The following is a 20596-nucleotide window of genomic DNA, read 5'->3' as shown; positions in this document are numbered from 1 at the left end:
AGACTGCCCTCTTGTGGTCTACTTAAAAATGTATTATTAATTTACACTTAAATTTGCCATGCATGATTAAATTCTAATATGTTTATTTTCTCTTTCCACTATAGTGACAAGAACTAAAACAGATTATATTTAACCTCGCAACTCTCCTCCAAGACCAGCATTAGAAAGAGTAAGAAAACATGTAAAATTAATAAGAAACAAGCTATGAACAACAAACGCTACCAATCCTTAACAATTACACTAAAAAGTGTGTTAGAGGGTAACTGTTCTTCACAGTGATAGAAATAATTTGCTGCCTATATATAGAACTATTTTAGCTGACTTACCAAACCAGTCTGAACACCTTTAAAGGCAGATCAAAGAAAGTTACTCACCAAAAGTACCATAGAATCCTCTAGGTCCACAAGTGCCAACACCATATTTCTTCAGAGATGCCTGGGCTGCACTCTTTAACAGAAAAGAATTACATGAAATATTTATTCCTACACTAGATCTCTAACTCTTCTATACACTTCACATTGACAAGTTTATACCAATGTACACAGGCCAGTTCATGCATCATGTAACATGACCTGCTATACAGAAAGTATAACATACTGAATTCCATTAATTAATTTCACATCAAAACTATTTTAGACAAGTTTTTAAGCATCATTCATTGTATTCTCATGACTAAGGACATTAGATACTAATCTAACTTGATAATCAGCTAGTACACAGTAAATACACTAGATTAAACTTCAGTAAAAAGACAAACTTAAATAGCACACAATTACAAGGTTTATAATCTTCCTTGCTGCTTTAGAAGTATACTTCCTTGACAAAGTTTGTGCTTTCTGAAGTCATTCTTAATTTCAAGACAACACACAAAGTAAAAGAGGAACAATCACACAAATACAATAACTGGAAGAACTCACCTTAACCTTTTCATTATCCAAAAGTCCAAGAAAGTTAAACGATGCAAAGTTTATACACTCCTTGCCATTAACAGTGATTATATGGGTGGGAGGACTGAAAAAAAAAAATTACAGACCTATTGTTATGAATGAACAGTTGCCATTTTCATAAACAGTCAAACAGTACAGGAGTTTTGTTTCTCAATAGTAAAAAGCTTTTTCAAGACTCCTTCTTTCCACTTCTTTTGCAGCTGCCAATCAATATTTAAGTTCAGTGTAAAATCACAAATATACTACCATACTCAGCAAAAACTGTATTCCTGCAGTTTACCAAAGAAACTGTAAATACCTTCCTGAGATATTTAGTTTAATCATTCCTTATTGAAAACTTAATTCATGCAAAGGTGACTCCTGAAGAGATTAATCAAGCTTCTTTAAAAGCAAAGTGATACCTATTTGAAATCAGGAATACTATAAATAAAAAGGAAATTTCACTGCTACTTAGTTCTGTGATAAAAATGAATTTAAAACAGATGTTTTTGTCATAAAGCAAACCCACAATACCAATCTTGTACCGAATAGGGCTTCCAAAACATAGGTACTAGCTGTAAGCAGACAAAAAAGTATTGTATTAAGTGTCATCTCAAGTTTCCAATTCTGTTTAGTCCATAACAGTTTGAATAACTCATGTAGTCAGGAAACACAGAAAGTGTGAAAACACCCAATATTAACAAAAGAACAAGAGCACAATATACATGAACCAAAGGGCAGAGAAATTTTATCTAAACCATAATTTTTTAGGGCAGAAAGTTATTAAAAAATTGAAGATAAAAATAGCTATTAATGCTTTAAACACAAGCATCGCATCTGTGTGCTGTATTCTAAAAGCAATCCTGACACTTCAATACTACAAAATCAAAAGTTTCAATTAATCACTCAGGGTGTTGAGAAGTCTCAAAGCTAAGCCAAATACAAAACCTTATGTCTGCCCATTTCTGTATGCATTGTCAAATATTACAGTTGAGATCCTATACTATTCCTCAAACACAATAGTTTCAACAAGCTTTTCCCATGTGGAAACTAGCACTGAGCAATTTTCACGATCAAAATTAAACAGGGCTGCTCAAATGTCAAATGCCTGTGCACAGCTGCTAAAAATCTGGTTGCTGACAATATTTCAATGGGTACAATAGGTGTGCAACGCAAATAAACTTTAAGTCCAAGCTATTGACTACAAGTTAAGGAAAACACTGAACTGCCTGAATCTCACTTAAAAAATTGTTTGATTTTGGTTTATATCTCCCAATAAAAACTAACCACACATTGCTTCAACCAAGCAATTGCAAAGCTTACAAAACAGTTTTGGAAAGCTTTCTACTAACACAGTGCATGTGTCATGCATCTTCATCACTGTCATTTCATGACATTACGCTGACACAAGCTGAACCTGACCCCACAAAGGAGCAGTCCTGCATTACTGCAGTGCATCTTCTGCATAGTACTAGCATTATACAAATGTGCTGCAAACTGTCTTGGGGAACTCACTGCCATACCTGGATCTGTTCCTCTGTCTTGCTCATCAATGAGCTGTACCAAATGTCGGAAGTCCTATTAACTGAAACAACTACTTAGGTTCGCAGATATTCACAAGAGCAGACCTATACGTTTTGGCACTAACACATGGTTCAGTATATTCCCAGCATACTATCAAACCTGGTAAATTTACAACAATTTGTCCCCACAGCTCTACCTCTCAAACCTAGAAAATACAATTATGTTCACCAACAACTTGCGCCTAACAAAATTACAGCCCTCATGAAAACATGGCCACACTTTGCTATCAGGATTTTACCCAAAATTCTAAAGGAACACTCATGGTTAGGCAGAAAACACTCTTGGAAAAACTTATTCCAGTGAATAATTATATCCAAAACACAGATGCTAACAGTACCATAAAACCTTCTTGGCAATGTCAAAAACAAGTCTTTGCAAAAGGAAAACAGTGAAACATTTATTTCTTTATAGTTTCATGTATCTCCCTTCCCCTAGTATAACACAGTTTGTTAGGTATTATGGTTAGGGACAACAGTTATGAGATACTGAGTGATCCAGCTGAAACTGTAAATAAAAATAGAATTTCAAGCTATATTCAAAGAACTTGCAAGTCCTTCAGAATTGTGTCTTTTAGGGACTGAAAGCACTCCATCTGTACTTGGACCTCTCACTTATCTCTTAAGTGCTGCATTTATTGAAAAATCAGTCACAGAAGTTGATAGAGTTAAAAGCCAGACATTAGTGCCTTTTTATTTTAAAGCAAAATGAGAATCAGCATGAGAATTTTGTAGACATATTGTTTTAGGAAATAGGTTTACACTTTCTGAATGAGATATTGTACAACTAAGCTATCTTGCATAGATTAGTTCACAGAAAGGCTACCACAAGAACTAACTAATTTCTGGACTGTGACTGAGCCATCATGGGCAACTTCTTCACTGCTGATTCAAGATTGGTCACTTCCTTTGTATGGACAAGTCTCTGCATTATTGGCTTTGCTTACCATTTGGCAATGTTACTGGGATTATGCAAATGTTCAGCAGAAAGGAGCATACTAACGTAAAGCACGAACTGCCTTGCATATTGAGGGAGGAGGAAGTCTGCCTCCCCCACACAGTGAGTGAAAATTTTTACTGAAATATTTAATACTTCCTAAGTGGTTATGAGCCTATATAAACCCTATCTACACATTACTGCAAATATGCAATATTCAACCACCACATACCAAGATAATTAAGATTTATGTAAATCACCATTTATGGTAGACATTAACACACGAAAATCACTGAAAGAAGACTACCTCATTAGTATCAATAGGGTCCCACTAAAATACTAATTAGAAATGCTCTTGAACTGGAATTAGGATGCAGACACTTTCATTTCTGTATTAATTCTGCAACGTGGTTTAAGTTTATACCCCAAGTGACAATCTCATAGCTGTTGAACAACTTACGGGAAGGTAGTTAGTTGGCAAGACAAATGCCAAGTTTTCCCCATAGCCACTGTGAAGTTTAATAGCCACAACACATTAACATTCTGTCACAATACATTCCCTAGCTGTAAGCACTGGAAAGCTCTAAGTAATTTAAACATTTTTTGAATCAATCTAAAAGATATATTTGTTCAGATTTTTTTGAAACATCCAACACTTTAACTCCACAGTACTGCTTGTTTTGAAATTCTGAACAGTAACAGAAGGATTTTAATCAACATCACAGTTGATTAAAATAGGCATCCCTTTTCTAAGGCAGACTTTTCCATGGTGGCAGAACCATCAAAATGGAGCTCCCTATGACAGCAAACAATTGTGCTCTGTCACTAAATTATTTTAAAGTATTAGTGTCACTAGAAGGATATCAAGAATGCTTATATTGTAAAAGTTACTGAAATGAACAAATCTGAAGCTTCTGAAAGAAATTTCAAAGCAATTTCTGAAATACTGTGACTCTTGCCTAAGTCAGCACTCATTTTAAAACCCTCATAACACATAAGAAAGTAATGCTGAGCCACAATTTCCTCACAAAACAACTTTGCCATCAAGCATCTCTACTTCTAATTGTCCAAAGAGGAACAACTTTTCATGAAATGCCAAGTGGCTAGCCACAAAATCAGTTTATTTTGAAGTGATTTGTGATGACAGTTTCCCCCCAACCCCTACACAGAAGGTGGTAACCACCTTTGGAGGTCTAAGTCTACGTATACAAAAAAAAAATAAAACAATTACTACCAAACAATACAGACCTACAATGAAGGCAAAGATGAACTGTCTCTCCCTCCACCCCCAACATTAAAACAAAAAAATTAATAACAACGTTTAACGTAAGAAAGATTCTCTTAATACGATAGTCTTGATAATGTTGCAAAAACAAGACCATCTCTTCAGTGGCAAATTCAGTCCTGCTATCTAAAAATGCAAGTCATTTACGAAAGGTTTTAAGGATATGGAAATGCTTAGTAAGAAATACACTTAAAAACATGGACATCAAGCATTTGAGTTGAAACGAAAAACAGAATTTACTTTCATTACATTTACCCTGAAACAATGTTGTAGTTGAGGGCTGGGTGATCTTTTGGTACAGGAGGTACAAGAGGCTCTGGCTGCCATTCTTCAATCAACTCTTCTTTTTCCTGAGCAGGAGAAAAGAAACACTGCTTACAAAGGATTTCCATTAAAAAAGACATTATGTGCTAATAAACAGTTGGTAATCGTTCTATGAGAAATTACGTATGCTAACATGAGTCACCTTTGAGACACTCAAAATTGGTATTACCTCAGTATGTTCAACTGAAGGGCTCTAAATTCTTCAAAGGGGAAGAGATGTAAAGAAAGATAGCCAGTTGTGCCTGTGCATTAAAGATCTCATGATATGGGAATCAAGAGAAGAGATACTAACTTGGTGTCCGTACCAAATTTTAGTCAATAATGTTTCATTCAATCTATTAATTATGCAAGTCCTCCTCTACAGTTTATGTAATTGAATACAAATTACATAATAATTGAATATAAATTGCTCCACTTTACATTCTCAAGTCTTCAACAGCGCTGTTTAAACAACTGGGGCATTAAAATACTTCTGAAAGTAACACATATGTGAGCAGGACACAATGGAGAAAACCTGCCAAATGCTCAAGAAATGGTAACAACTACTAAACCATGTATCTCCCACCTAACCATGGAGGAATACTGAATGCACATTCATTTTCAAAGTGCTTTAAACTATTTGGAGAACCTCATTTAGATCTTTTTCCAAAGGACATGCAGTGGACCAGCATAACAAGTGCATTAGACTAGATCCACATCAATTAGCAACCATTCAGGCAAATCACCAAAATCATCCTTCATATCACAAAAGCAGAACTTTCCCAGAGGATTATTTACTAGTACAGCAAGATACACCTAATAACATATTTAACACACTAACTTTGAATAGTATGATTACAATGGGGTTTTATTTCTCTATTATTTCAAAAAGCAGCAGAATATTTAAGGCTACTTATTTCAAGACCAAAGTATAAACTCTGCAATTGATTTTTGAAAACACCACAGCAATATCTTTTTCCAATTTTATTTTTTCCAAGTACACTTTTCAAAGCCTTCAAAGTACAAAAGCAAATTAAAATATGAAACAATCAAAAGGAAAAACTACATGCAACATATGCCTCCTGCATATTCATCACTTTCCTTTTACTAAGCTAATGAATAACTTTGTTTCTAGGTATTTCCAGAGTACTAATTAATATCCCAGGAGTTCCACAAAGGTCTATCTCAAAACACAAATGGAAATTTCAATAGCCCTGTAATTCAGAAAAGATCCTTTTTATGTGACCATAGTCACTTCTGTTTCTAATATATTGCAGATGTACTTTCAATACCTTTTTATTTAACTTTCTCATGTTAGATTTCTTACTGAAATTTAACCCATGGGGCATATATTTTAAAGGAAATAAAGTGCCATTAATATGTGCAACAGAATTGAATATATTCAATATTTTGAAGTGGCTACACTTATGTTAGAAAATGTGCTTAGTTTCTTTAGCCACCATAGGACAGACCCCAGCTGGAGCCTTGCACGGAGTTGTGTATGCATTGAAATGCTGTTCCACATATTAAGGAAAGCATTAAAGTAGGGGGGTTTATTAATTTACCCTGTACTAGAGCCACTCTTAGCATGTCAAATAGCAGATTTGAATGCTTCAATTAAAAAAATCCAAACAGATAACTGAGCACCAGAGAACAGAACAATAATATTACTATTGACTACTACTCATTACTGCATTCTATTATCAAACCTCATGTTTGACATGACTCAGCAAATACCTCAAGAACCCTATGGGAGAAGATTACCAGATGATACACCCCATAAAGGTTAACATGCAACACAGTACCAAAATGGTGGAAAAGTAGTAGCCAAATTCAGGTTAATCTCAGAGTGGAACCACAACCATAACCCTGTATGCTAAGCTCCATTGATCCAAGACAGAGAGTGGCAATTCCATCCTCATCTCAGAACCGGTACCAGTGTGCATCTCTACACCATACCGCTATTTGAAAAAAAAGTATCAAAGACATAAATTAACACTAAGTGTGCTGACCCACAGCACTGCAAGCCAGCAGTGGCTACAGTACAGTCCTCTCCCAGCCACAAATACATTCCTGTTCCTTGTGTTGGCATAGGCAACCAGACAATAACCTTGTCCAGAAAAATGATCCAGACAAAAACTAACTCAGCAAGAGCGGGATGGATGTACAGCTAAACTAGATCCTACAACAAACTAGTCCTAACCTAGACTGGCTGATGCTACTGGGAAACCATGTCCGGAGTTACAGTTGCCCAGTAGTATCTTACACCCTTTCAAAAGAGTTCAAAAAAAACTTCGGAAAATCAGAAAGCAGGATGCATGCTTATGCAGCTTTCACTCGGCTCCTACAAGAGTTGGTGTTGAAAAGGCCCCAAATCCCTGATGTACAGTGTAGCTTGCATCAACAGTCTTGTTTTCATTTTAGAGCACACGGTCAGGGGGGTTTTTGGTTTGGTCATTGTTTTTTGTTTTAATTAGAAAGCAGAATAAATCAGGTGAGAAGTGGTACAGCCTGTCAGTTATGGAAGGATAAATAAGAAAAGCATTTAGATGACATCAAATGCCTAAAGGGGAAAGACTTAGGAAGCATGGTGTTTCTTCTGTTTAAGACCTGAACACAAATAACATATGAACAGCGTTTATACAACATATTTCAAAGGCAGAGCAGGCAACATAACATACCTCTTCTTCAAAGAGGGCAGAATTAAAGCTGTGCAAGTCTGATTTTTTTGAACTAAAGGTACAAAATATCACCAAGCAGCTTAGCAACTGATACACAGATTCAATTAAAATCTTTTTGTTGTGGAGTCTAGCAGAAAGGAAAAGGTATTTATAGAAGGACACTGTAACTACAATAAATTAGCATAGTACAATTGCAGTTGAGATCTGTGAACATAAAGGTAATGAGTAATTCCTAATTACTACTTCTCTCTCCCATTCATACTAAGTTGTAAGAAGTTTCCATTCTTCCCTTTGAAATGTTTGCAGCACAGAAACTAACAGCATAGGTGACAAGCCACAGATGAGATGTGGCGATATCCTGATTTTTTTTATTAGCACAAAATAAAATTTACATGAGAAGACTAATCCTCATTTCAGACAACACCATTTCATTAATTCTAGCTCACATTCATTCTCCTCATTCTCCTCACAAGGCGTTTTGCTTTTTGATGGGCATAGGAACAGAAACAACAAACAATTGCATCTCCATGTCTTATGTCTTCTGTTTCCACATGTACTTAGCACAGGCAATAGTCTACTGAAAGCTTCTGTGATAGAAGTTCCTTTATCATGGTGGGGGATTGGAGATATTGGTGATTAAAATGAGTACCAATCTCAACCTAAAATGGCCATCTGCGATGCAGATGGGACAGTCCATACCCCTTCCTGCTACCATTCACCAAATATCTCAGTACACTGTCCTGTCCTGCTGACTTTTCAGGGTAAACATGACCATCTCCCTCTGACCAAAAATACAGAGTAGAAGCAGGCTTTCATACAGCTACCCCACATTCAGAACAGCACTCATCTTCTACCTCCTAAATAGGCACCAAATTTCAGACCAGTATCAGGAAGAAAAATGTAAATTTTGAAACATATAGAGAAAACAGATTTTAATTCACAATGTAACATCCTCAATATATAGTTGATTTGCTTATTTCTCCTCAGTTCACTGTACTGAAAATATCCACTTGAAAAGAATGAACTCAAAACTTTCAATTTCCACTCTCTCAGGCTGTCATGTAAGTGAACTCATCTCTCAGCTCTTCATCTTTCCCTTTTATAATTCCCTTTAATTTATATAGACATAAATGTTAAATAAAATATAAATATCAATATAGAATTTATGTATTTTATTTTTATGACTAATATGCAATACACATGAAAATATAAGATATAAAATGTTTACAGGTATATTTTATAAATTATAATATACACACCTATTATACATTTGTGCATATATATATAAATATTTAAAATATATTTATCTAAATACACACACACATATATATAAATAAAATGGGTTTGGGTGGTTGTATTTTGTTGGTTGTGGTTTTTACTTTCTAAACGCCAGATGCCTTGGGTAAGAGAAATACTTGTGTGTAAACACATCCAACCCAAATTTTTTTAAGAAGCTGCCTTGCTGACCCTTGTTTTTAAGAAAAGGTAGCAATTATGTTCATGAAGACAGTTCCTAGCTAGCACTAGTGTTTTGAAACAGTGTCATACATGCATCTGTGTCGATATCCAAAGATGAATAATATTTTTTTATTTGCTGGTCCTCAAATAACAAGTCTTTAATTTCATGGTATTTATAGAATCATATATCAGCATGGCATAAATTGGCACAAACAACGGGCATACTAGTTAGAAATTTCTCTCTTTCAAACTATGCTAATATTTAGGAGAATCTTTAACTACATAGGGAGTCTTGGCTCAAAATGACTGAAAACCTTTACAAGAACAGACTTTATCTGCTCTTCCCTGGAGAACAACATCTGATCAATCTCTGAATGCTATTCCTGCAAGAAACCGTTCTTGCGGTCTACAGTATTTCTCAGCCGCGCATTAAACATTTGTCTCTGACAGGAACTTTCCAGCCTCCTGACTAATATTACTCTAATAAAACTGTTCCCATGCTACTACTGCACGAAAATTCTAAAACCAAAGAAAACAACTATTCCTCTCATCCACAAATAGTAAGACATGGCTCCTACTAGGACTTCAGAGATTTTGAGAGAAAAGCTCAGTATCATTTATTGCAGAGTGAAAGACACCTACATCTGGAGGGCAAGGCTGGAGAGTGAGCTTGTAGCTAAATGATGCCACTCAATCTCCCACGGCCCACTTCAGTCCTTAGTGGCACTTTGCTGCTTTTCTATAGATTTTATTTGGGGTGAAAAGCCCCTAAGAATCTATATGTCTAGCACCTTGTCTGGCCACAGACTTATTTGTACTTCCCAAAATCCCAAACTGTCAGGAACTTACAGTCACAGAGCAGTACTCCACCTTTTTAGTTAATGATTTGGGAGATCTCATTATTTTGGAACAGAACCAACAGGAATACCTACAAACACTGTTATTAAAGGATGACAGACAGACAGTTGAAAGATGATTCCTGCACTGGATTTCGTAGTACTCTTGCTATACATTTGACTAAACCCAGAAGCCACCTTCAGTGTGGATTTCTTCACTGTTTTAGAAGTGTGACTCCTAAGTGTACTAGGTTGCATAATATATCATCTACCTCTGGTTCCCCAGGACAGACTGGTCCTGACAGATCACATTGTGATGGCTGTGCAATAGTGGTATTCTTCAGCAATATTTATTACACAGAGCCAGCTCTTCTCTGGCAGCATCCCCAACAATAATTCACAAAGAAACTCCAAGTATCATTACATGAGTGGCTGACATAAAGGTAGCCTAAGCTCCACCACCTGAGCAAGCCTATCTCCAGTGCCTGCACCTGAGCAACCCAGTATTTCTTTCTGGTGTAGTAAAGGCTGGACACCACAGCATGAATCAAACTAGAACAAATCAGAAGGCAAATCATCAGTCTCCTCGCTGAACAGCGGGCATGTTACTACACGCAGCTCAACACACACACAGAAGCCTGGCTGCGTGGGATCCCACATTGTATGAAACAGACTGTACTGCGTCTGGCTGGGATGGCATTAACTGTCTTCATAGTAGCTGGTATAGCACTCTGTTTTAGATCTGTGACCAAAACAATGCTGACAACACACTAATGTTGTAGCTCGTGCTGGACAGTGTTCGCACAGTGTTCAGGCCTTCTGTATCTCACTCTGCCCCCACAGTGAATAGATTGGGGGGCGCACAAGAGGTTGGGAAGGGAGATAACCAGACAGGTGACCCAAAGTAACCAAACAGCTATTCCATACCATATAATGTCACACTCAGCAATAAAAGGGAAAAGAGAGGGTTCAGGAAAGTTAGCCATCTTTTGCTCTGGAACTGGCTGGCTGTGGTGAGAGATTGCCTTCGCATTGCTTGTCTTGTTTCTCTCTTCTTCCACTTCTCCTTTGCTTATTAAACAATTGCATCTTCACCTACAAGTATTCTTGCTTTTACTCTTCATTTCCTCTTTCCCTGTCCCACTGGGGGTGGGGGAGAAGGTGAGCGAGGAGCTGTGTCGTGCTTTGCTGCCTACTGGGGTTAACCCACAACACAGACCAGTGTCAGCTATCTGTGGATTTTTAGTGAAGATTAAGGTGGGTTCTCTTTCCCCCACAGCTATTCCCCTACACAAAATAAATGAGCTCTTTTCATAGCAATTACCTACATTGTAGAAAAAGAGATGGAATCACTCCACACCTCTGATGTATCAGTCTGCTTAAGTCCTTCAACTGTAGAAGACTTATTCACACTTCCATTTCGCCGTTGTATTTATGCTTACTTTCAATAAACTATCTGTAGACAAGACATTCCCTTCCAAATACAGTTCTTCCTATGGAAAACACTGCTTCCATCTTCAGGGGTCAATGGTAAAACCAACTAGACTAACTTAAATCTCCTTCATTGTCAGCCAACCTGAACATACGATCAGACCAAAGAGCACTCCCCCATACTATTCTTTTTGCCATCAAGATCCAACTAACAAAGAGCTAGAGTGGTGGATGTCTTCAACATCTCAAGTCAAAGCCTTTGCTGTAAGACAGCTCTTAGCACTCTCAATTTTATTCTTCTGTGCCTTCCAACTGTGAATCAATGTATCCAGTATCTATACAATGCAATTCTTGATCACTTTGGACTTTTTGCTAGCATTCACATTGGATCCACCCCTCAAGCTCAGTAAAGCTTGTATAAATCTCATCGTAAGTATCACAGCAATAACGTATTTGCATGCTTCTGTTCTTCAAAGAGCCTGCTACTGCTGTCCCACCAGTGAACTTTACTATTGTCATCCTGCAAAAGCAGGATTGTTATTAAGCATGAGCCATTTCCAAATGTTTTTCCCCCTTTTGACCCCCTTCTAAATGCCTGCTTCCACTGAGCTGCAGCAGACCAGCTACACTGCAATCTCCCAATTGCTCATTGCCCCCAGTGAAGAAGATACAGAACAATTTTCTTTCCTGCATACCACTGTTCCAGATTTGTCTGAGCACTTTCTTATACACCTCAGCTTCAGCAAAATGGTCTGTCAGTGAACGAAGGAGGTGACCTGCAACTGGATGATAACATTCAAGATGCACATAGAAATATCCGAGTGTAATCCTTAGTCTGTAAGGAAGAGATAGTTTTCAGCTTTTTCAGGTCACCAGTTATGCAACAGTAGCAAAGAGCCTTTTCCCACCATCTACTGCAGAGGGAATGAATCTTTCAAAAGAAAAAAAGTTATCCTCCAAAATACCAGAGATCAAAACCATCTGATGCATAAAAACTCTACTAAATGAACTATCATAGTTTCTGAATGGACAATCAGGGGCTACTTTAAAGCTGCAGCATGTCTTCATAGATGATCTGAACATTCAACGCTTCACCACACTGGACTTCCTTTTGCATTCACTTCTCCCCTGTATTCTTATCAAAAGTGGCAAACTTAAAAAATCCCAGGATCAATTCAAACCTTTCCAAGCACAAAACTGAACTGGCATTTCTTGATTCCCGCTCAGCTCACTTCTTGCCTCCAATGTTAAATGCCTCCAATAAATACCTGCTAAAGTGTACCCTAAGCTCATTTAGTAAGTACTCCCCAAAAGAGGACACTGCCTGCAGATTTGCTCACATTTACAGCTTTGCACCTATAGTCCCTGCATCCTGTTCACTGATGCATTACACTGAGCTCACTGAGCCTATACACTTAACAGGTATCCTTAGCAAGAATAAGATCAGAAAGCATGCAAGTGCATGGTATATATGGGAATGACAAGGTGACACACCCATAAGTCTGTTTCACAAACCTTTCTCAGTACCATGAACAAATTCCAGTGTTTTATGCCATTCATAAAGGGTACCATTCCTCTGAAGCTCTAGCAAACGAAGCCTGTTTGCTATACAGGACTTCAGATCGTCACATCAGTTCTTTTATATTTCTCAGACTCTCAAACACAGAGCTACTTTAAAAGCACCAACTGAAGTGTTTAAGCAACGAGCAGTTTCTTAGCCCAAAGTAAGCTTACCCTTTGAAATACTAAGAAAAAACCAGCATGATTTGTAATGCAGCAGTGGTTCAACAGCCAAATATATCAATAGCTATAAACTGTTTCTCTAAAGAAAAATATTTTTCCACCATACCTTAGGTGTTAGATCAGATCGCTCTTGAAGCTTGTATGTCTTGGAGAAAAGAAGTCTGATTATCCACAGAATTAGAATTCCTTCCAAAATGAGATGGTAAGCAGGAGCCTGAAAATAAAAGCACAAAAATAAGTCTACACAGAATTCTATTTGAATCAGTGCGACACTACACAACAGTTCTGTCTCTACTAGTATGCTCAGAAAAAAACCAAAGCTGATCATTAGCTGATGTGTATTTCTAAATCAGTAAAAATTATATCAAAGTGGATTGCTTTGCAACTACTACTTGTAGCTGTTAACTTGCATTTGAATGGATTTATTCTGTTGTTAATAAACAAGACACACTCTAAACTGATAAGTGTTTTCAGTTCCACACATGGACATAAATTGAATATTGCAAGTAAAGGCAGGTAAGCTGTACGGGTTGCACCAGTATCTGTGAAGGCAGAAAGCTTTTGCAACAAGCAGAAGCCTCCTGAGAGTTTGAAGGTCTGTGTGTCATCTATACACACCCACTTCAACCCTACATTCTTACAGCTTACGGTCCACACGCAGTGACAGCTACTATTATTTACAAAGAAATCTAATGCTGTTCTCATAGCCCATTTTTGTTAGTTTCACAGGCACTTTGAGCAGGTGTAACCCAACACAGTCACGAGAAGCAGTTTTGCCCCTGTGTCATTGACTTTCTTGAGTGGACACAATATTTAGGAATATATACAGCAAACCAAAACAGAGCGTTGAACCAAGTTAAAGTTAGCCTCTTTGGGTGCTTGGAAGGAGGAAAGTCAGTTTCCTCTGGCAGCACAGCTCATTTAAAATAGATGTGGAGTTATGGCATCAGCATTTGACACCTAGTTTTAATGATGGGTTTAGTTATTTCATTTCAGAAAGGCTCCTGTCTACACTGTGGATGCCTACTATTTTTAAAAGACTCAATGTGCACACACACTAGTGCACTCGTTCTTCAACTCGGCGGAAGAGCTCCCTCCCACACATGAACGTTTTCTACTGGGATCTGACCTGCCAAGAAAGGAAGTGGAACGCACCGCACATCCAGAAACTAAACGAAATCGAACACAAGTTTTTAAAACCAGTAAGGAGTCCTATGACACATCAAACCACAAATAATGAATTTATCAGTTGCAGAGTACTTTTCAGTTCACCAAACCTATTAAGAAAACATACGTACACGGTGACATCTAAAGAACACATAATGTAGTAGCAGTAGAGGTCCACACAAGCTACTTCCCTGTGCTTTTCAGTGCCCACAATTGCTCCGAATTCAGCATACAAGACTGTGCCATCAGCCTGAGTAGCTAAGCGCTTCTACATCTGTACCGCAAACCCTAGCACAAATCCTTAAAATGTTATCAACCTTTGCCAAAGGAAGGGAGGGAAACAGGCTGTCAATACAAGAACACGGCCTATCATCAGGACATCCTTTTTAATATCACGAAACAAAGCCTGGATACAAGCATGCCACGCTGATCCCCTCCCGCAGGGAACGCAAGCATCAACATCCCAAAGTTGTGCCTTCCTTTGTAAACAACGTTTCTAAGTTACAAACCCCGACCTTACACTCGAAGAACACTGTGACGCTGATCAAGGGTTCATGCTCCGGCACACGCCTTAAACGTAGCCTTACCAACGGAAACGGGGAAAAACATACGCGCGTGCACCTCGTTTTCGCGCGCCTACACCCGCGCGCCGCTCCGCGAGGGCAGCCTCGCACGGGCGGCACCGATCCGCAGCCGGATCCCGACCCACGGCGGGCAGGGCCAGGCCCAGCACCGCCCCGCCAGCCGCCACCCAGCGACGCTGGCCGGTTATCCGCCCCGGCGGCAGGCCCGGCTCTACCTTCCCGCTCCCCGCACCCGAAGCCAGCGGCCCAGGGACGGGGCAACCTCACGCCCGTCACCCAAGCTCCGACAGCCACGGGGGGCCGGCGCGGGGGGGGGGGGGGGGGGGCGAGCGGTGGGAGCCCTTCGCCGCACCCACCCGCTCAACCCCAGCGGCGGGACAGCGCCCCGGACCCGCGCGGCCCCAGACCGCACCTCGTAGAAGGCCTGCACCATCTCCACCAACACCCACTGCTGCCCCATGCCCGCCGCCGCCGCCATGGCCGCGCCTGCCCGCTTCCGCCTTCTGCAGCCTGCCTGGGCGTGGCCGCCGTTGTACGCCGACGTCGGGGGCGGAGGGGTGGGGCCCGCGGCCGCGAGAGAGCGCCCCCTCCGGCCCGGCGGGAGCAGGGCGGGCGGCCCGGTAACGGCCGGGTCGGGCTGGGCTGTTCGGCCGCCGGCGGTGCGGGGTGCGGGCTTGGCACCGCCGCGGAGGGCGCGGGAGGAGGCGCGGGCGTGGGGCGGCTTTTCTTGACTTCTGTAATGGTGGTTTATAAAGAATCGCCTTTTCTGGCCGTGCTCCTGCGTGGGTAACTTCGCGGTTACTGCTGCCTGCCGCCGCCGTCGTCGTCGCAAACGGCCATTTTCTCTGGTGGCCGTGATGGGGGAGCGAGGCCGGGCCGAGAAGGTGCGCTCTTCGGCACTAAATAAATGAAATTAACTGTAAGTTGAACTTGCGTACGAAGACAAACCCGGGTGCATTGGCTGGTGTGTGCTTCCCCACTGTGTTTCCAGCCGGCCCTGTTTGTTGGACACGCTGGCGTAGCCTTGGCTTGGCTTTCTCCACACCCATAGGCTTCTTGGGCCCGACACTGTCCCGGGCTGGAACCAACCGAGGGGCAGAGCCTGTGCTTTGGTACCTCATTGCACGTTGCGCTTGGCTGCCTCTATATCTGTTGCTGGTGACTTCGTTGCTGTAAGAAACAGTTTTTCAGGTACTCGAATGGTATCTGATCAGACTTCAACAGCAAAAGCAAGACCAGAGTATTGTGGAAATAATGAGGAAATGCAAATAAGAAGAGAAAATACGGCTTTAAGAGATTAGCCAAAGTGTGCAGCCATAAAAGCTGAACGTTGTTGGGGAGAGAGAAACCCCATGAAGAAGAAGAGTAATGGTGAAGACCTTGCACGGATGCACCTGAGTGTGGGGAGGTGACTGAGTGTCTGCGCACAGCTGCGCAGGACTTCAGCGACTGCTTGAAAGGCAGTGGAGAGGAGGGGGAGCTGGAAAGACGTTTGCTTAGAAAGTGAGGTAGCTCTTGATGGAAAGGGAACAGAGGACATTGCTGCTAAAGGAGATGTTTGGGAGCGGCTTCACCGATACTAAACAGCTGTGGAGGGCTTCTGATAGTCTTTTGGGAGAGCACTGTGGAACTGCACCCCTTGGGGCTTTACGCGCTAGTCTGCACCATGGTTAAAGGAGAGGAACCTGGGGCAGCAGGTGATTAAACAGGTGATAGCAAAAACCATGGGTGCTGTGGCTAACTACAAGCAAACAGTAAGTTATAGTTTTGCAGGAGCGGGTGGTCAAAATCAGTGAACTTCACTTTCACACTGACTGAAATGCATAATAGTTAATCTTCTTCCCGAGTTTCCGAACTTGATGCGCTTGTCACATTCCAGGCTCCACACAGTAAAGAGAAAAAATGTGGTTTCAGGCTATCTGAAAAGTCAAGACAGAGACAATAAATGTCCCTTTTGTTTCTTAGCTGCATGAAGATTATTCTGTTCACTGTTAAGTACTTCTGTGGCCCTTGCATTGTGCTAGAGAGGAGTCTTGGGCTCTTAGGAGATGGCTGCTACTACCAGCCTCAAAGAATGTGTCTGGTATGCATCCCAGTCCCAAATTGCCCCCAGAAGAGTGGGCCACATTAGTTGTCTTGGAGGGCTGCAGATTAAGTTACACCCCCACTCTCAACATCAGATTCTGACTTTCAGTATTTGACATACATGTGTATGACTGACTGGGAGTCTAAGAAATTGATTTTGTGAAACACTGGATGAATTGTTTCCAGCTTGAAATGCAGTGAAGTTAATAACATACTAACCAGCAGTTCTTCTGGCAGTGAATTCAGAGTTACTGGTCTGAATTATCAGGGGGCTGGGTCTCTCATAATAATGAGCCTATCCCTATTGTTCAGCAGTTTCATTGTTCCAACACAAGGCAACTGCTGCTAATTGCTTAAGGCTGCTATACTTCCGACAGCAAAAAAGAGGGGGAGGTGAAGGGAGAAGTCTTTTGCAATGGCAGTTTATGGCTAGGAAGAAAGGGGAGAAGAAAAACATCTTAAGTCTACCTCTGAACTTAAAGTCCTGACAGAAGCTATTGAGGCAGTGCCCTGGGGAAATTCCTGCTCTGGAAGTGTCAAATTTTGTCTTCCTTCCCATATTGTCCAGTGTTCCTAAACTGCTCTTACGCTGGACCTTCCTCACCAACCCACTTGTTTCCCCCACCCTGCTTTGAATTCCCAGCTCAATTCACCTGGGTCAGTGCTGGCATGCTGGTTATCTGCAGTTGTTCTCTGGTCACTCCAGAGCAGAAAAGTGGGACTTGGTATGGTTATCAGGAATTTTGTTTTTCCTAAATATCACAGAGGTAGCCAGTGCGAGTTATCTTTGGTCCTCTTTGCTCTGTTAGCTCTTCCTATGGCTTTTTCATTCTTACTTTGTCAAGTATATGACAGATAGTAGGAGCTGGAAGTGGAAGTGAGGGAATGATGTCCACCCTCTTTCTGCACTCTTGGGTCTCACCCTGGCTCCTTTCAACCTGGTACTCTATCAACTAGGAAGTGGGGAGAATGGCAGTAGGAAGTGACGCATAACTGTGAGGGCATGTTGGTGGTTGCTGCCGTTCTACTTGTATTGCTCTGTTGGAGATATGCACATGAAGGGGATGGTGGGAAGAGAAATGTGGGAACTGGTGGGAGTAGGTCCTGAGAGTCATTCACTTCCCCCCTGCACCGTCCAACCATACACACAGAAGGGGAATGACAGCCAAGGAGATTAGGGACGTAAGGGAGTGTTTGAAACCATTCTCACATGTTCTGGGTGGTGAAAGCTTAGCTTATATTATTGTGGTTTTAGTGTGCCTAGTTGTAACTTGTTGGCTCTGTGGCTACTCTCAAAAAATAAACAAAAAAATAAATAAAGCATTGGGAAAGCAATCCTGTACTGGCAAGGAGAATAGCAGGCTAATACTAGGTAGTCTTTTTTAGTTTTTGGTGTCTTGAAACCTGATGCGCAACCAAGATGATGCTGGCACCAAGCACAGAAAATGTCCAAAGTCAGTTGGAAGCTTAGTATTAAGCCCAAAAATCGTATCTTAACTCTTAGTGGGAAGCAGAAAGATGTTGCAAGAGTACTATGCAAGTGCCAAGAAGGACTTGAATATCAAGTTCTGTAGTTTACCTGTTATGCAGAGGAGTAATTGTTCACAAGGCAAGTGGAACACAGTGTTATCTCAGGCCATGCACTACTGCATCCTGGAAACGTGCTTAATCCTAGTTCTATAGTGCATTAGCTCTGGTTTAACTTCACCAGCAGAAATTTGTCTTAGATCTGCATGGGAAACATCTGGAGATCGCAACCTTTGACACAAGCTGTGTAGGAGTAAGGGTACCCAGTGGTTGGAGTACTGGTGCATTCTAGTTATCTCAGACTGTACCGTGGCACGCTGAACAACTGTAGTGACTAGGTGGCATAAAGTGGAAATGCTGTGGTGTTTTCCTGGCATAGCATGGGGACCAAATTTGACCTCAACTGTCTGGAGTTAATGACTATTGTAACTGTGTAAGGGCGGCCAGAGTCCTCTTTTTAAAGCATATTCAGCCAAAGGTGGACCTTTGGAACAACAAGCTAACTTATCACAGAGATGGGTGTAGGCACAACAGTATGTCTCCTGCTTATGCTTCTTTTCAGTGCCTGTTCCCCAGGTGGGCTTGGCAGCACTGGGCTAAGCACCTAAGTTTCCAACACATGACAGAACTAAGTGTCTTAAGATGGAATTGACAACAGATAGGCCCAGAGTTCTGTGACGACTAAAGAAAACTTGTATTAGAAACTTGTTAAGAGCTGCTCAGCCAGACTGCTGGGACCAATAACAGAACAGTCACTGTTTAAATGGGAATGTTTGCCTTGCAGAGAGCCAGCTACCCATATGCCGTGTTGCAATATTGCTGTTGCAGAGCTAGATTTTGTATCCTGTGTGGTTAAATCCCACATACCTCTGATTCAAGATTTCAGACATTCAGGTTGGGGATTTGCAGCCCAGAACTTTCTGCTGGGCTGGTTGCCCATACTGCAGAAGGAAATAGATGGGTGGCTCATGTGTTTCTCTCCCCTGCCTCAATATGCAGCTGAACTGATGTCCACCTTTTACTTAAAAAACTTAGTCCAAACAGCACACGATTTACTCCAAATTGTGTCAGTTTAAATCTCATTTCTTTTAGAAACACAAGCACTGTATTAAATAGGACGGCATGGAATCTGTGTTCTTCACTTCTTGTCCCACTTTTTGCTCACACTGAATTGACTAATTGCTGTTTCTCACAGCATATTTGGATTAGAAACATGGCAGACACGATGGGCAGACTTGTTCCCAAAGTCATTCTGATGGAGTTAAGGCAGGTTGACCACAATGAAGTCGGGATCACATCAGGAAGAAAGTAATTCAGTCAAAATAAATAATGCAGTATATTGTGAAATACTATCAGCTCTTCACATGCAAATTGTCCAAACTGACTAGATTCAAATGTGTGTGCAGAGTGATATGTCATAAAGGTATGTGCCTGCAATAGACCGATTTTTTCTAGGCTGAAAAGTAAGTTTCATATGCTATTTTTAAAAAGTGGTCTAGTGGGCTAATCTGACATGAATTTTGGGTAGCACACATAACATGTACCATATGCAAGGTAGAGGTCATGACCTGCAAGATGAGAAAGAAAAACACAATTGGCATAAATTCTAGCCATTGCTAAGGTGGCCAACAGAAGCTCATAAGGTTTGGCTCCGAACATTCACATTCTACACCTCCTTTAAGTACTACCATGCAGGCCTTCTCACTTGAGAATTAAACTAGAAGAGAAGCAAAGGGATATTAACCCCTAGTCAATTCAGGTTATTTACCTGAAGATTTGGACTTCAGTCTAAAACAAAATGTCTAAGAAGCTTTCTTGTCAGCACTGTTTTCCATACTTACTATTTTGTGGTGGAAGTTTTAAAGGAGGACTTCATCTTCTGATGCTTTGACTAGGTAAAAGGCTGTCACCTAATGCAGCCCTAATAGCCCTTTAACCTCTGTGTGGTTACATAAAGGTCACACTGGTTTGTACAAACCCCTCCTCTTTTGCACTACTGTTATGCACTGGCTGTCTTACATAAAAGTGGGGTCTTTAATGAGTGCTTCTACAA

At 40.8% G+C, this 20596-nt stretch overlaps 1 protein-coding gene across 5 annotated transcripts in view; it reads right to left on the bottom strand.

The window, feature by feature from the left end:
* SPTLC1 (serine palmitoyltransferase long chain base subunit 1) overlaps window positions 1-15455 on the bottom strand; it is a 57819-nt gene extending 42364 nt beyond the window's left edge. For all 5 annotated transcript variants that reach the window (XR_005931561.1, XR_003922116.2, XR_003922117.2 and 2 more), the window contains exons 1-5: window positions 15344-15455; window positions 13287-13394; window positions 4984-5078; window positions 918-1011; window positions 375-447 (exon numbers count right to left, since the gene is read on the bottom strand). Coding sequence is in view for 2 of the 5 variants with exons in the window: in XM_030005621.2 (XP_029861481.1) it covers window positions 375-447; window positions 918-1011; window positions 4984-5078; window positions 13287-13394; window positions 15344-15409 (436 nt within the window). In the remaining 3 variants the exon portion in view is untranslated. The remainder of the gene's footprint in view (window positions 1-374; window positions 448-917; window positions 1012-4983; window positions 5079-13286; window positions 13395-15343) is intronic.
* Window positions 15456-20596: the final 5141 nt, after the last annotated feature.

The sequence above is a fragment of the Aquila chrysaetos genome, chromosome Z (genome assembly GCF_900496995.4).
Source record: "Aquila chrysaetos chrysaetos chromosome Z, bAquChr1.4, whole genome shotgun sequence".
Lineage (NCBI taxonomy): Eukaryota > Metazoa > Chordata > Aves > Accipitriformes > Accipitridae > Aquila > Aquila chrysaetos.
This window is presented reverse-complemented; position numbering and strand designations above follow the sequence as displayed.